Source organism: Canis lupus, chromosome 17 (genome assembly GCF_011100685.1).
Source record: "Canis lupus familiaris isolate Mischka breed German Shepherd chromosome 17, alternate assembly UU_Cfam_GSD_1.0, whole genome shotgun sequence".
Lineage (NCBI taxonomy): Eukaryota > Metazoa > Chordata > Mammalia > Carnivora > Canidae > Canis > Canis lupus.
Window position 1 is genome coordinate 35664165 of NC_049238.1, and position 15426 is coordinate 35679590.

Genomic DNA, 15426 nt, shown 5'->3' on the forward strand with positions numbered 1-15426 from the left:
GTCTAATGTACCCACACATCCCTGGAGATCCTGTTCACGTTCAGATTCTGGGGTGGCTCTGGGGTTCTGTGTTTCCAAAAAGCTCCTAAGTGATGCTGAGGCTGCTGGTCTGCGGAACTCATTTTGAATGGAAAGGGTCTAGAATAAAATGGAAGAACGCCTTTAGAATTCAGAAGAAAGTTATCCTGAATGTAAAATTTCATAGCTAGCCAAACTATCAAATATGAGACAAATTAAGACTTGCAGATATTCAATAGCTCAATAAGTTTACCCTCTATACACTTTCTGAAAAACATTACTTGTAGATGAACTGCATAAAGGCATAAAGGGAATTAAGAATTATAAAGACATGTATACTTTCTGGAGCTGATCCAGGAGGAGTATGTATAAATACCTGGATAATAGTGGTGTGGTGAGCCTTGGACACAATTAATCCCAATTAGAACAGGAAGTCAGAGGGATCAAAAAGAATGTCTTCAGAAGGTAATGGTTTTGTTTCCACAAATAGAATGATTAAAAAGCAGGAAGAGCTTAGTGATGTGATGGAAAAGGCACATGTTTCTTCTTGAAACAAGGCGGCGGTGGAGGGAGCAAGTCCATTAAGAATTCAGGAAAAACAAAACCACTCAAGAAAAGCATGCTCCAGATATGAAGCAGACTAAAACATGACATGAGAATCTGTTTCAACTTGACGCTTAGAAGCTTCTTCTTCTAACAGAACAAACCTCACTTAAAAACAGTTATTTCTGGGGCATCCCAGGTGGTTCAGAAGTTTAGCGCCACCTTCAGTCCAGGGTGTGATCTTGGAGTCCTGGGATGGAGTCCCAAGTCAGGCTTCCTGCGTGGAGCCTGTTTCTCCCTCTGCCTGTGTCTTGGCCTCTCTCTCTCTCTCTCTGTCTCTCATGAATAAATAAATAAAATCTTTAAGAAAAAAAAAACAGCTATTTCTGGAGTGAGGTTCTAGAAGAAAGGGATTGAGCAAGAGACCTTTACTTTTTATTTAAGACTGTTTAGTATGGCTTGAATTTTAAAAATCAAGTATATTTAAAAACTATTTTCTTTAAAATCTCTCCTTTAAATATGAAAATGAAGAAAGAGAAGGAATGAAGAAATAACACAGAAAGGAAGTCCTCTCTGAGAGAGAGAACAAAGGCCAGTGTCTCTCTCTTTCTCTCAAACACACATGCACATGCACGCACATGCATGCACACACATGCACACACATGCACACCCCTCACCCTCTAGCCTTGGTGTTCTCCCCAACCCCACCACTGGAGAGAGTTCCACATTCTTCTCCCAGACAATCAGGATCTCGGGTGCTAGAATGGGGCCTTGGGACCAATATGATGTGAAGTGAGGACAGGACCTCAGGCTGCTGAACCTGGACTGAAAACAGTAAACCACAGTAAACCAGAAATAACATCCTTTCTGGGGTCTCAACCTTCTGGTTGTAGCTGAGCATTAGGTAGAGGTTGAGATGGCAAAAGGAGAAAAGTGCAGATACCCCTAAAATCAGAGGTGAAGTTTGGGTCAAGGCCAATCACAGGGCCATAGAGCATCAGTTCTAAAGTGCCTGAGATCTGAATGGCAAGAGGAGCCACTGGTACAGAGTTGATGGGGCTATGGATGACATGTCTATTTACCTGAAGGATCAGCTGCCTTCCCAATCTGAAGGCTCTTGGAGAGAGAGAACAATGAGGTAAGCTGAAGACCTGCTTGACCTCACAGAATCAGCAGCAGATGATTCAAGGGACTTCCCTAAGACCTACAGATGGGAAGTTACACCTAGAATCATCTCCAATGATGGCAGCAAAAACTAAGGAGAGGTGTGTGAAATAAGACCAAAGAGGCAGGCAGGGGCTGGCCTAGTGAAGACTGTGAAGGCCATGGGTGGAGCAGCCAAGAGTATGCTTGGAACTGAGTTTCACCCTTGAGGAAGATGGTGGTGTCCAAGGCCAGGATGGTGTCATTGAAATGGAGTGAGGAGGACAGCTTGAAGATCTGCTTAGGGGATAGAACTGACATGAAGCATTTACAAAATGTGATCATTTGGGGGGAATTTGGAAAGACTTTGGGGTGATGCACTCTTAGGAAAGCTAACCAAACTAACTCAAACAGGCATTCTATTTTTCTATTTCTAAATCCAATGACCAATACACAAAGCTGGCACCAGTTTTTTTCAAAACCAGATGTTTTAGCATCTAGATATTGAAAGCTCTCCCCAAGGGCCCCATGTGTGAGATTTTGGAGAAAGGGAGCCTTCTGAATATGGCCCACTTGTTTAACTTTACTTCTCCACTCCCCAAAGTGACTTCATTTTCTGTACGGTGAGATTGGTTTTGGCACTATTTTTCAAGTTGATATCTATGAGTTCTGTATGAGAATGTGTTAATTATTTGTTTTGATGATAATCTAAACAGAAATAGTCTAAGTGAGTTATGTAGATTGTCTGGATGACAACTACAACCAGGGACTGCCATGGGATTCTGGCCTCCATCTTCATATTTACAAGCCCTTTGGCAACAGATAATATCACCTTGGTCACTAGAAACCAACAAAGAAAGAACAGATGTAAGTTTCCTATGACTAAAATAATGAAGGCTGAGGGGTGCTATGATGTGCTGCTGAAGGAGGATTTCGTAGTCAGAGACTAGAACGAGTAGGGCCTCTTTCCCCCCAGCCGTCAGAGGCGTGAGCATAACCCATCCAGGGAACCTGCACAGTCCGGGAGGGCCAAGTTATGCTGCAGAACAGTCTGCCACATGTTATGAGGGCTGTTAATGTGAATCTCATTAGTTTTATAGTTTTGCTTGTATTTAATTTCATAGTTTATAATTGAACAAGAGCCACAAACATAAGGTGTTTATATCTAGTTAAATGTTTTAACATGTTTAAGTAACATTATGATTTGAAACAACTTAAGTCAACATTGAGGATTAAGGAGAATTTTTGTTTTCCTTCAGAAAGGGTTTGTGCATTACTCAAGACATAGAAAACTTCATAGGATTTCTTTTTTTGACATCACCATTTATTTATGTAGTCACAGATTTAAAACTTCAGTTACTTTTCCATTTGAATAAAGGAAAATAAGTATACCAGTAATATCTACTCCAACTACAGTAGACATTACATTTTTGCTAGGGGGTGGGCTTCAGGAGAGGCCAGACATGTGTATGCAATACAGGGAAATTTGCTGCTAGAGGCAGAAAGGTGTGCATGGAGCAGGAGGGAAGGCAAGGGGGATAGGGCTGAGAAAACTTGAGACAGCGGCAGCAGCCCCTGCACTGAGGAAAGTGGACTAACTAGGGTCCTGGGTGGTTTAGTTGGTTAAGTGTCTGTCTTCAGGTCAGGTCATGATCCAGGGCTCCTGGGATCAAGTCCCACATCTCAGGCTCCCTGCTCAGCCAGGAGTCTGCCTCTCTCTGCTTCTCCTGCGGCTTGTGCTCACACTTGGCACTCTCTCTCTCTCTCTCTCTAGCTCATGTTCTCTCTCAAAATAAATAAATAAAATAAACAAATGTTTTTTAAAAAAGAAAGTGGACAAACTAGAGTCAGAGAGTTCAACTTGGACCCAACGACCAATGGGGTTACCAGTCAGGACACAGTTGGCTGCGTGTAACACAACTCCCACCAATATGGCCTAAACTCTAGGAACATGTATCATCCTCCTTGGTAAAACCCAGAGCTGGCTCAGTGGCCTCTCTGCCCTTCAAGGCCTGAGCCTATTTCCAGCATTCCACTCCAACAACATTGGAGTGGTTCCTGAGAGGTCTCATCTGCATCTTAGGGGGCATTTGGGAAACCTTGCCCAGAAGCCCTCAGCTAAATTCCTCTGAGATCCCACTGGCCAGGACTTGGCTGCATGGGAGCTGGGGATGAGCACTGAGCATTTTTCACCTCTTTTGTGGCAGAAAGTGTGGGCCAGAAAGCAAAGCTTTTGTGCGGGCCAATGGCAACTAGTCACAGACAGCTAACAGGTAGCATCTGTACTACAAAGTAGGTATCCTCCTGAGCTGGGCTCCACCATTCAAAGAGAACTGGGCTTGCCACAGATGGCTGATTTACGAGGACAGGAAATAGGAAAGGGCAGAGGTAGGGGGTCAGGGGTCCACTCCCAGGTTCCTTACACTGGCTGCATGGGGATCCTTGGGATCCTTGGATGAACCCACACCAGGATCATCAGATCAGATCAGATCAGGGCAAAGACTCAAGTAACTGAAGCAGGCCCCTTAAATCTCAGAGCTCAGTGGAGACTGGGACAGATGGGGAGCCCTGCCATCTCTGGGGAGATGCTGTTGCTTTCTTCCCACTGACTGCTGCCTCAAGGAAACATGAGTTCAGGCTTCCCAGAAATTCCAATTTTTCAAGGAAAGAGAAAACATATCATTTGTTTTTACTGTGGAAGGGTGGGCAGAGGGAGGTCAAAGAAAATAAGTCTGTGGGGTGCACTAAGCCATTGAGCCACAGGGCCCGGCACTCAGTAAGTGCAGACCTCTTAATCCTAGCTTGCTTACCTCCTTTGAAAGCTTCTGCTTTAGCAAACATGGCCCCAGAAGCTGATGGATGAGGCTATGGCCATCCCTGGGGAGGAGTGAGGAGAGGGAGGGGGTAAGATTTAAGAGTTCCCTTCTTGCAGTCCAGCACACTGAAAGTTTGCCTGCTAGGCTTGAGGGTTTGGGACTGACCTCTGGCTACACAAAGTCCTCACATAGGATCTGTCACTACAAAACCTGCAAAGGAGGGGCTCTGGAGGAAAGCCTCCTTGGGGACCAGGGAGGGAGGCCTCCCCACACTGACAGATTGTGAAACCCTTGACCTAACCTCTTTGAGCCCCCACCTGCACCCTGGGCATCATCCACACCTTGTAGGACATTGTAATTACTCCCATCACATGCTCAGCACACAGTAGGGGCTCACTCAAGGCTGTGTCCTATTGTTGCTTATTCTCCATTTGATTACAAATTCCACGGTCAATGTATTCATCAATTTATTTATAGTTTATTTAATATAATCCATATTTATATAGAGGTTTATGTATATAACATGAAATAGAGACACAAGTTCCTTGTTTCTTTGAGGCCCCCTTTCCACATTTTAAAAGTGGGGGTGATAACGAGGCTCTATAATAGGGGTGTTATGAGGATTAAATGAGAAAGCACAGGCAAAGCGTTAACTGTGGTTTTGGCACATATACCGAAAAGCTCAGTAATGTTAACTTGTTGCCAGTATAGTACAGGGCATGTAATAGATGCTCAGTAAATGCATCTATTTACATGTGATGCAAAAGTGGGTACATGTGATGCAAAGGGCCTGACCTGGGTTGCACCAGGCAAGGGGCTTTCCATGTAGCTATGGGCAGTGTTTCCAGAAGCAGAGTCTAAATCAAGGTGGAGGCAGGAAGCAAGAAGGCTCTGTCCAGCACCAAAGCAGAAGACTGAGTCAAATCTGTGGAAGGAGAGCCTTGTGTGGCCTGGGGCTATGGCAGTCCTGGGTGAGAGCCACAGTACATGGCAGGAAGAGCCTGATTTAATGTGGTCCAGGTGCATGGAGCGGCGTCAGGCCTGGTGGTTAAAGATGCTTTTAAAGGCAAGTCAGGGGATCCCTGGGTGGCGCAGCGGTTTGGCGCCTGCCTTTGGCCCCGGGCGCGGTCCTGGAGACCCAGGATCGAATCCCATATCAGGCTCCCGGTGCATGGAGCCTGCTTCTCCCTCTGCCTATGTCTCTGCCTCTCTCTCTCTCTCTCTCTGTGACTATCATAAATAAGTAAAAAAATAAAATAAAATAAAATAAAATAAAGGCAAGTCAGTAAGCAGGTATAGAAGGAGGGAAGGAGTGGGGGGTAGAGAGGGGGAGAAGGAGGGGGAGGAAGAGGAGGAAGTCAGGGAGGGGAAGGGGAAGCCAGAAGAGGGAAGGGGAAAAAGAGAGGTAGAGAATGGAAGAAGAGGATAAAAAGTGAATGGGGACCAGAAGAACTTCCTGTCCTGTTGTTTGTTGCTGCTTAACAAACTAGCCAAACTTCCAACCTCAGGGGCATATAACCCCAAGCACTTCATTGCACCCGTAGGTTCTGAGGGTCAGCAATTCCGACAGCAAGGATGGCTCATCGGGCAGCCTCCTGCTCCTTCACTTCAGCCTCCAGGTCCACCGCTCTGGTCACTGGGCTCACCATGCACCACCCTCTGCATGGAACTGGCTCCTTAGGCCGGCGGCCGAGGCTCTTGGCATCCAGCCCTTGCCGGCTGCATGCCTTGGCTGGCCATGCTTCTCCAAGCTTGTCCCTTTAAAGGTGCTCCTTCTACAGTGTGAAAGCCCTCATCTCTGCTCCCCAGTTCCTTCTCAGTGGTGGAACTTTCGCATCACGTCACGTCTGAGGGGTTTAGTTCCTAATGACCCTCCGTGGGGGGTTTGGTTCCTAGTGACCCTCCGTGCACTACCTGACACTGTACTTGGTGAACTTTAGGTTTACCTCTGTCACCCTCATCACATTATTCTATCTTATTGACTGTCTCCCCAGCACACTGGGCTCTTGCATTCCCTCAGTACCCTCAATGCCCACCACAGCGCCTGGCACACAGGAAGTGCAGTGTAGGTGTGGAAGTATTAAAAGCATGGACTCTGGGTGTAAACTCTAGCTCCACTGCTTCCTAGCTGTGGTAGCCTGGCAACTTGCCTAACCTCCCTAGGCCTCAGTTGTCTTATCTGAGCAATGGGATGATTCTGTTAACTACTCAAACTTGTCAGGAGGATTAAATTAATCATTTCACATAAAGAGTTTGGAACAGATCTTAGCCTTCGTAAGTGCTTTAAAAAAAAATAGGCAGCTGTTACTATTAGGTATCAAACACATGAATGAACAAATGAATGAAGCTTATCTGTGCCACTTGAGGGATAGATGTTTCTTATTCATCTTTGTAATCCTCACTTTACTCAATATAGATGGTAGGTGCCTTGCACACAGTGCATGCTCCATAAATGTGGGTGGCATGAGGGAAGGAAGCCACAGGGATGTACTTTATTTCCTACTGGGAGGAAACCTTGGGAAAATAAGTTAAATTTGACCCAGATTTAACAACAACAACCAAAACCAAAAACAAAAACAAAACAAAAAACCCAAACCAAAAAACTGATCTCTCCTCAAGTTTTACTGAACAGTGCATCAATTTTTGCTGGGCTTACATCACTGCTTTGGATCTATCCATTCTCCTAAAGTATAAAGTTCAAATCCATGTTTAAGGCCCAACAATTACTCAGAGCATTGTACTTGTGGGTTTCTGTGTTAAAACAGCTCTTCCTCTTCTCACCTCTCCTGTCCCTCCCTTCCTCCCTCCCTTCCCCCCTCTTCCCTCCCCTTCTCCTCCCTCCCTTCCTCTCTTCCTTCTCTTCTAGCCAGAGAACTTTTAAAGATTCTCCTCAAAGAAATTTCACCATGATGGGATGTCTAGCACCTAAAAGAGGAAAAAGTTAAGGGCTTGGAGAGTCATGTCCACTTGGCTTTTTCTTCAGTCTCATACCCTGAGTGACACCTGAACTGCCCTCAGGAACCTACGGTTGCCAGATGGTGATGCAATAGAAATATGGGACCGGCAGCCCTACTGAGATCCTGAGGGCTGGATCCAGCCTCATGGGGTGAAACCTGGACAGTCATATGTGATCTCGCACTCAGAATGGCTTGTGCTGGATTTAACACTCTGTTCTCACCATCTTAAAATGCTTCATTATTTTTGAGCAAGGGGTCCTGCATTTTCCTTTTGCACTGGGCTTTGAATTACATAGCCAGTTCTTCCTAGGGCATGATTGGGGACCCCAGTGCCATCATAAGTACTGCCACTTTGAATGGCTCCATCACCCTATGTGGTTCAAGCCTAAGTGCAGCCCCAATTCCTGGCTCCTCCTTGTTACATAATGGATGATGTCTGGTGGCTTTTCCTTAGACACCGTGTTTTCTATTCTAATTGGCTCTCAATATTTCTCTCTTGGCAGGAGATACCACTTGTTAAGACTTTCATCCAAGTTTCACTGTACCTGGCATAAATCAGTGAAATATTTAGTATGTAGAAATGCTAGTTGCTTCATAGGTGCCTTGAAAAGCCATTTGATATAAAAAAATAACTTTTATTGATGTTATATAATCAGTGTTGCCTGATGCATATGATATTCATTATAAATGTATGTTTATGATGTCATTATTCTGCACAATTGCTTAGACTCATAGTTTCCAAATGTTGGCTGTAGATTAGCTTGATTCCTCCTACAGATGGGATCTTTTTAAAAAGGCAAGCCCATGGCTGTTCTGACTACCCAGTCTCTTAGTGTTCCCTTAAGAAAGGGGCTCCTGAGGGCAGCCCCAGTGGCTCAGCGGTTTAGCGCCGCCTTCAGCCCAGGGCATGATCGTGGAGACCTGGGATCGAGTCCCATGTTGGGCTCCCTGCATGGAGCCTGCTTCTCCCTCTGCCTGTGTCTCTGCCTCTCTCTCTCTGTGTCTCTCATGAATAAATAAATAAAATTTATAAAAAAAAAAAAAAGAAAGGGGCTCCTGAGCAGGTGCACTGGAGATTAATAAAGTATATAGAATAAAATAGAGTATTCATATTTAGAACCAGAGAACTGTAAATAACCACAGAAACAACATGACCACAAAAACAGTCACCTAGAAAGAAATAACATCACAAGTTGTCATAAGAAAATATGGTGTGAATATTCAAAACACCAGACTTGGATACGGATGTAATCACTTATATTGCAAAAAGATAATATTTCACTTTACAAAATGATCTACTACTGGGTTCACTCTCAAATAATGAAATTTCTACTATAAGAAAATTGTATTGAATTTCCTGATTTTGGTAATCACTATTGCTGTGTAAGATATCACTCTGAAGGGAAACTGAGTGATGACTAGATAAAACCTCTCTGTACTATATCAGGTTTTCAACTTTTTGTGGGTCTATAATTGTTTTAAAATAGGAAGTTAAAAATGTATATATGTATATGTGTGTATTAAAAATGTATATATATGAGTGAAAACAAGCACATTTTTGTTGCATGCCCAGTCAAGATGGTGACTGATCTCTTTTCCTCTCTCTAGGTCATTTATCAAATAAAGTATTGGATTTAGAGACTGTAATGCCCAAACTCCATGGTAGCTGATAGCTTCAATCATTTAATCTTTCACTAAGGGAGTATCAACAGCAGGAAATAAACTCATTTTTAAAATCATATTTTGTCTTATGACCTAGAAAAGGAGGAAAGATGCCAAGAGCAAGGAACAAAAAGGAAAGAAAAGGGAGCAAAGATCTAAAATGACTAATCTGCTGGAGCCCAATTTGTCTATCTTTTCCCTAAAGTGTTGCATCTGAACTGGATTATTATATCATTCTAATTTTAATTCTAGCTAGAGTGAATTTTTTTCGGATTTAAGTTGCTTAAATCGGAAAGGTAGGAGTAGTGACAGTAGCTAAAAGAAATTGTTAAGGAATTGAACAGATTGGATAATATATTGAAAACAGGAAGGGGATTTATTTATGTATGTATTCATTCATTCATTCATTCATTCATTCAAGAAAGATTCCTCTGCTCTCAACTCTGTGTCGTCCGTTGTCTGACGGCCTAAGAATGAACAAACTGTGACCTCCTGGCACTTACCTCCCAGGCAGTAGAAAGACAAGAGACAAGTTGCTTTGCTCCATATCATCAGGCAGCAATAAATGCTATCAAGAAATATAGACAAAGGTAAAGATATGGAAAGGTGGAAATCAGAGAAAGGATTTTTTAATGGTTGGAATTATGTTGCTCTTGTAACAAGAGAAAGATGGAGTGAAAGCCATCATAAATGTAATAGATTAGCAAAACCAAACCGTTTAAATCTTAATCCTAATGTGTCAGTGAAACTCGATTGCTATATAATTTTAATTTTAATTCTAGTTAAAGTTAGTTAATTTTCCACTATTTGCTGGGAGTGTTTTGATTTTTATACTTATTTTCTATAGCAGCAGCCATAAAAGTGTTCACATCCTCTGACCCATAGTACTGTACTGTGATCCTTTTTTTTTTTTTTAATTTTATGATAGTCACAGAAAGAGAGAGAGAGGCAGAGACACAGGCAGAGGGAGAAGCAGGCTCCATACACCAGGAGCCCGATGTGGGATTCGATCCCGGGTCTCCAGGATTGCGCCCTGGGCCAAAGGCAGGCGCTAAACCGCTGCACCACCCAGGGATCCCCTGTGATCCTTTTTTAAAAAAGATTTTATTTATTTGAGAGAGAGGATCAGGGGGAGGAGCAGAGGGAGAGGGACAAGCAGACTCCATGCTTAGCACAGAGCCCAATGCAGGGCTCAGTTCCACAACCCTGAAATCACTATGTGAGCAGAAATCAAGAGTCAGATGCTTAACTGACTGAGCCACCCAGACACCCCTCTACTGTGATTCTTAAACATACTGGACATAATGCCCTCTTTTTTATAAAAAATATTTTGTAACACCCCCTTTACTATCCTGAAACAAAGTCATGAATAATGTAACTTATCTAGAGATATAATTTCAAGAATTCAACACACTACTGCAAAGAAACAAAAGCAATTTATAATAAGCATAACAATATAGAGGACAATGCATGCATCTATACCTAGGATTATTGTGGCAGCCTCCAGCAGAGACTGAAGCCCCAGGTTAGGGACCTGTCACAACTGGGAACATCACACCAGCCTTGCATGTCACAGGTTTAAAGCCAGTCCTACAGCCATCTCTAACTTTTGGGGGCAGGGAGCTTAGTCCTTCCATTGGCCGGGATGGGAAGAACCTGAAAGCTTTGGTAATTGAGTTAGGCTCTGGGCTATCGGTTGGCTGCATGGGTTTGACTACATGACTTTGAGAAGGACACTGGGTGCCATGTAGTCCTCTGCTAGTTGAGACTGTCCCATGAATTGCATGACTAGCTCTACTCTGCACTGCTAATAAAGCTCCCTTAGGTAAATATGCCTTGACAAGTTCCCAGCATCTCTCTTATATGTGAGGTGGCCCTTTATAAGGAACTTTGCATCAGTTGGGTTCATCAGATTTATTTTCAGGTAATAACCAAAAAAAAAAATGGGGGAACAATAACTTCCTTTTGCCTGAAAATATTGATATCAAAGTAGTTAATGACAGTATAAAACTGAAAATGAACTAAATGTTTACGTGAATGGGAATGTTTAATTAGCTATGATGGTTCCAAACAAAAATATTATGTACCCATTAAACAGATAACTAGAATCAGAGACAGCAATGTAAACCAAAAATATCATTGAAGATATACTGTTGATTGAAAGTATATAACATTTTATATAATCTCTATAAAAATATAAACGTATCTGAAACAAAGAAGGAAACATTCTAGGGTTAGTTTTGTGTTTATTGAATCAGCTATTTAACTATGTAATGAACCACTCCAAAATGGGGTAACTTAAAACAACACACAATTGTTATATTATGGTTGTGTGGGTCAGCAATTTGGGTTGGACTCACATGGTGTCATTCTTCTTCTTGCCTAGCTGGGCTCACTCGACCATGGCAATCAACTAGAGGCTTGTAGGCAGACTGGCCCAAGGTAGTCTCACAGAAATGTCTAACAGTCGCTGCTGTCAGCTGGGCCTCTATCTGTAGCAGGCTAGACATGGACATCTTTTTTAAACAAAACTGGAAAAGCACGCAGTATTTTAGGGCCAAATTGTAACTTTAAAGCTGCTGAGGGAGAAGATTGATGGCGCTTGTTTTATATATACATTTTAATACTGTTTCCCAAAGGCCTAATCAACCAGAGAATATTAGAGGCAAAAAAGAAAACAGACCATCCATCTGTCTGGCTCAGGGAAGGCAAGTAGGTTTGATTTGAAGTGTCATCTGAAATACTTGGTCCCAGGACTGACATGAGAGGCTGATGTCTTGGGCAAGAGAGAGAGCAGTAAGTAGGTAGCTAGTTGGTCAAGTTGGCAATAGGGGAGGGATTGATAGTGGTAGGGTGAGCACCACACATTTGCCATGGGAAACAGAGGCCTCCAGAGGATGGGGTTTATATTTGATTCCTTCCAAGGAGTTTGCTAAAAGCAACTAGACCTTATCTGGCTATAGCATTTAAAGATACTCTAGCACTTTTTTATATTGACAAATGACTGACAAATGAACTGTCTGTACAGGTTGTAGTGCGGGAACTGCTGGCTCAATACACCAAACAGCATAAAGAGAAACCACTCTTCAGCTGCCTCCAAAACTGGGCTGAGTCTGGGAGTGACAAGCTGAGAACCAGGTATGTAACTGCTTCGGCTGTCACTATCCTTGGCCCGCAGTGTCTTATTACTGAGCCTGAGTGCATGGAAACTTCTCGTGGCACAACTCACTCTTGTTGACATTTTAAATATTCCAAATATGCAAAAGATACATGAATATGTAGCATCAGTGCTCATGTACCCACTCCCTAACCAAAGAACCAGAACATTGCTAATTCTGTTCTCATTCTTCTCCTGTTCTTTCTTTATTATGTGTTCACTATTCCAAGCACTTGAGAGATTTTAGTCCTAAAGACCCCATGAGGCAGATTATTATTTCCATTTCACAAATGAGGAAACTGAGGCATAGAAGTTAAGTATTTCACCTGAGGTCATATGCTAATGAGTGACAAGAGCTAGGATTTGATCCCAGGCAGTTTGGCATCAAGATCCATGTCTTAGCTTGTTTTTATTGATTTTTTTTAGTATCGTCTTTACGCTTGATAAATAAGGGGTAATGTATGTGGTATTCTGTAGCTTCCTGTTTTCACTCTATTTTGTTTCTAAGATTCATCAAAGTTGTGATATGTGTAGATAAAGAACTGTTCTCTTTGTTTATAATATTTCATCATGTGTATATGCTCCAATTTACTTATCCATTCTAATCTCCAAAATCAGTGGACATTTGAATTGTGTTTTTGATACTTGGCACAAAGCTCTTTTGAAAAACCTTGTGCTTTCTCTGGGGAATATGTATAAGAGTTTCTACAGGACCTTCAAATTTAGTTGCTGTGACTCAGAATAAGAAATAAATTTTACACCAACCACTGACGCCCACACATTCATAGAGCCCCCGCTACACACACACACCCAACAGACACCACTGAAGCAAACCTCTCACAAAACAATGCTGAGCCTACTATTTGAAATGGTGTCTGATAGTCTTCAATTTTGTTTTTTAAAAATACTGATCTCAGTGCTTTAAACTGATTTCATGACTCATTAGTGATTTGTGGTATGTTGTTTGAAAAACACTCCTCAAAGGTACATATTACCTAGGAGTGAGACTGCTGTGTTATGGAGTATGTTCAACTTCACTAGATAGTAACAAATTATGTTTCAAAATCATTGTACAAATTTAAATGGGTAGGAAATATCAGAAAGGGAGACAGAACATAAAGACTCCTAAATCTGGGAAACGAACTAGGGGTGGTGGAAGGGGAGGAGGGAGGGGGGTGGGGGTGACTGGGTGACGGGCACTGAGGGGGGCACTTGACGGGATGAGCACTGGGTGTTATTCTGTATGTTGGCAAATTGAACACCAATAAAAAATAAATTTATTATTATTAAAAAAAAACAAATGTATACCTTCCCCAGCAGCATGTGTCCTGTGGAACTGTGTCCTCACCAACACGTGGTTTTTATCAGTCTTAATTTTGTCAATACTGTGTATGTATGTATATATATATATACATAAAGGTCTCTTGCCGTGCTTTAAATTGCGTTTTCCTTATTACTGTTAAAGCTGAACATGCTTTCACAAGTTAATTTGCCACTTATATTTCCTCTCATGTGAAATGCCTGTCCATGTGTTGTGCCACTTTTTTCTTTTTTTTTCTTTTTTTATTCTTACCGATTTTTAGGGTGGTTTTTTTTTATCCTTTGTTGTTGTAGATGTTACACCTCTTTTCTACAAGTCTGTGCCTTGTCTTATATTGTCTTTATGGTGTCTTTTAACATAAGTTCTTAACTTTCAGTGGAATGTATCAATCTTTTATACTCCACACTTGCTGCATCTTGTCTACTTTCAGACCATGAAATATATATTTTTTAAAGCTTGAGAGTTTCATCTTTCACATTTAATTCTTGAATCCATTAGAAGTTTTTGTCTATAGTGTGAGAAAGGGATCTAATTTCATTTTTTCCTCTTTTAGTGGTTGTCAGTTGACCCAGCACCATTTACTGAAATGACTGTCCTTTACTAGTGATCTGCAGTGCCAGCTCTGGCACTCATATATATTTCTATGTATGTGGGAGTCTATTTCAGGGTCACTTTGTTCCTAGACTATTTGTGTATCCTAATCCAACAATATACTATTGCAATTACACTAGATTTATAATTATTATATTATTATGTCTGAAATATAATTCAGAGTTGTGTTGGGTATTCTGGGTCTTTTGCAATTCTTCCATATAAGTTTTGGAATCAGTTTGTTAAGTTTCTTTTGTTTGTTTGTTTGTTTGTTTGTTTGTTTTCTCCAAAAACAAAAAAAAAAAAAAAAAGAAGAAGAAGAAGAAGAACAAACAAAGCCTGCATGCACACAAGGAAAATATTCCATGACCGTGGTTTTATGAGGTATCTAGGGTAGTCAGATTCATGGAGACAGGAAGTAGAAAATGGGGGGCCTAGAAGGAGGAGAGAACAGGGTGTTATTATTTAGTGGGGACAGCATTTCAGCTTGGGAAAATGAAAAAGTTCTGGAGATGGATGGTGGTGATGGTTGTACAACAGTATGAATGTACTTAATGCCATTGAACTGCACTCTTAAAAATGGTTAAAATGGAACTGGAGGGTATTATGCTGAGTGAAATAAGTCAGTCGGAGAAAGACAATCATTATATGGTCTCACTCATATGTGGACTATAAGAAATAGTGAAAGAGACCATAAAGGAAAGGGGGAATCTGAGTGGTGAAAAATTAGAGAGGAAGACAAACCATGAGAGACTCCTAACTCTGGGAAACAAAGGGTTACAGAAGGGGAGCTACGTGGGGGGATGGGGTAACTGGATGATGGAGCATTAAGGAGGGCAAGTGGTGAGATGAGCACTAGGTGTTATAGTATATGCTGGCAAATTGAATTTAAGCACAATTTTTTAAAATGTTTAAAATGGTGGATTTTATGTTATGTATATTTTACCACAATTTTTAAAAATCTGTAATTTTCTTTGAAAGTGTATTAAATCTATAGATTTGCAGAGAAATTGACATATTTACAAAACTGATCCTTGCCTCAAAGATTTTAATCTTCTAAGTGTTTTCTAGAAATTTATAATTTTCTCCATACATAGTATATCCTTTGATAGATTTACTACTAGGTACTTTATGATTTTGTTGTTGTAAAAGAAATACTTTTTAAAAATTATGTTTTTGTCATTGCTCATTTATTATAAATGCAGTTGACTTTTGCAT

At 41.5% G+C, this 15426-nt stretch overlaps 1 protein-coding gene across 4 annotated transcripts in view; it reads left to right on the top strand.

Moving 5' to 3' along the window:
* ACOXL (acyl-CoA oxidase like) overlaps positions 1-15426 on the top strand; it is a 348079-nt gene that overhangs the window by 214623 nt on the left and 118030 nt on the right. For all 4 annotated transcript variants that reach the window (XM_038561425.1, XM_038561423.1, XM_038561424.1 and 1 more), the window contains one exon: positions 12168-12277. In XM_038561425.1, coding sequence (XP_038417353.1) covers positions 12168-12277 — 110 coding nt within the window. The remainder of the gene's footprint in view (positions 1-12167; positions 12278-15426) is intronic.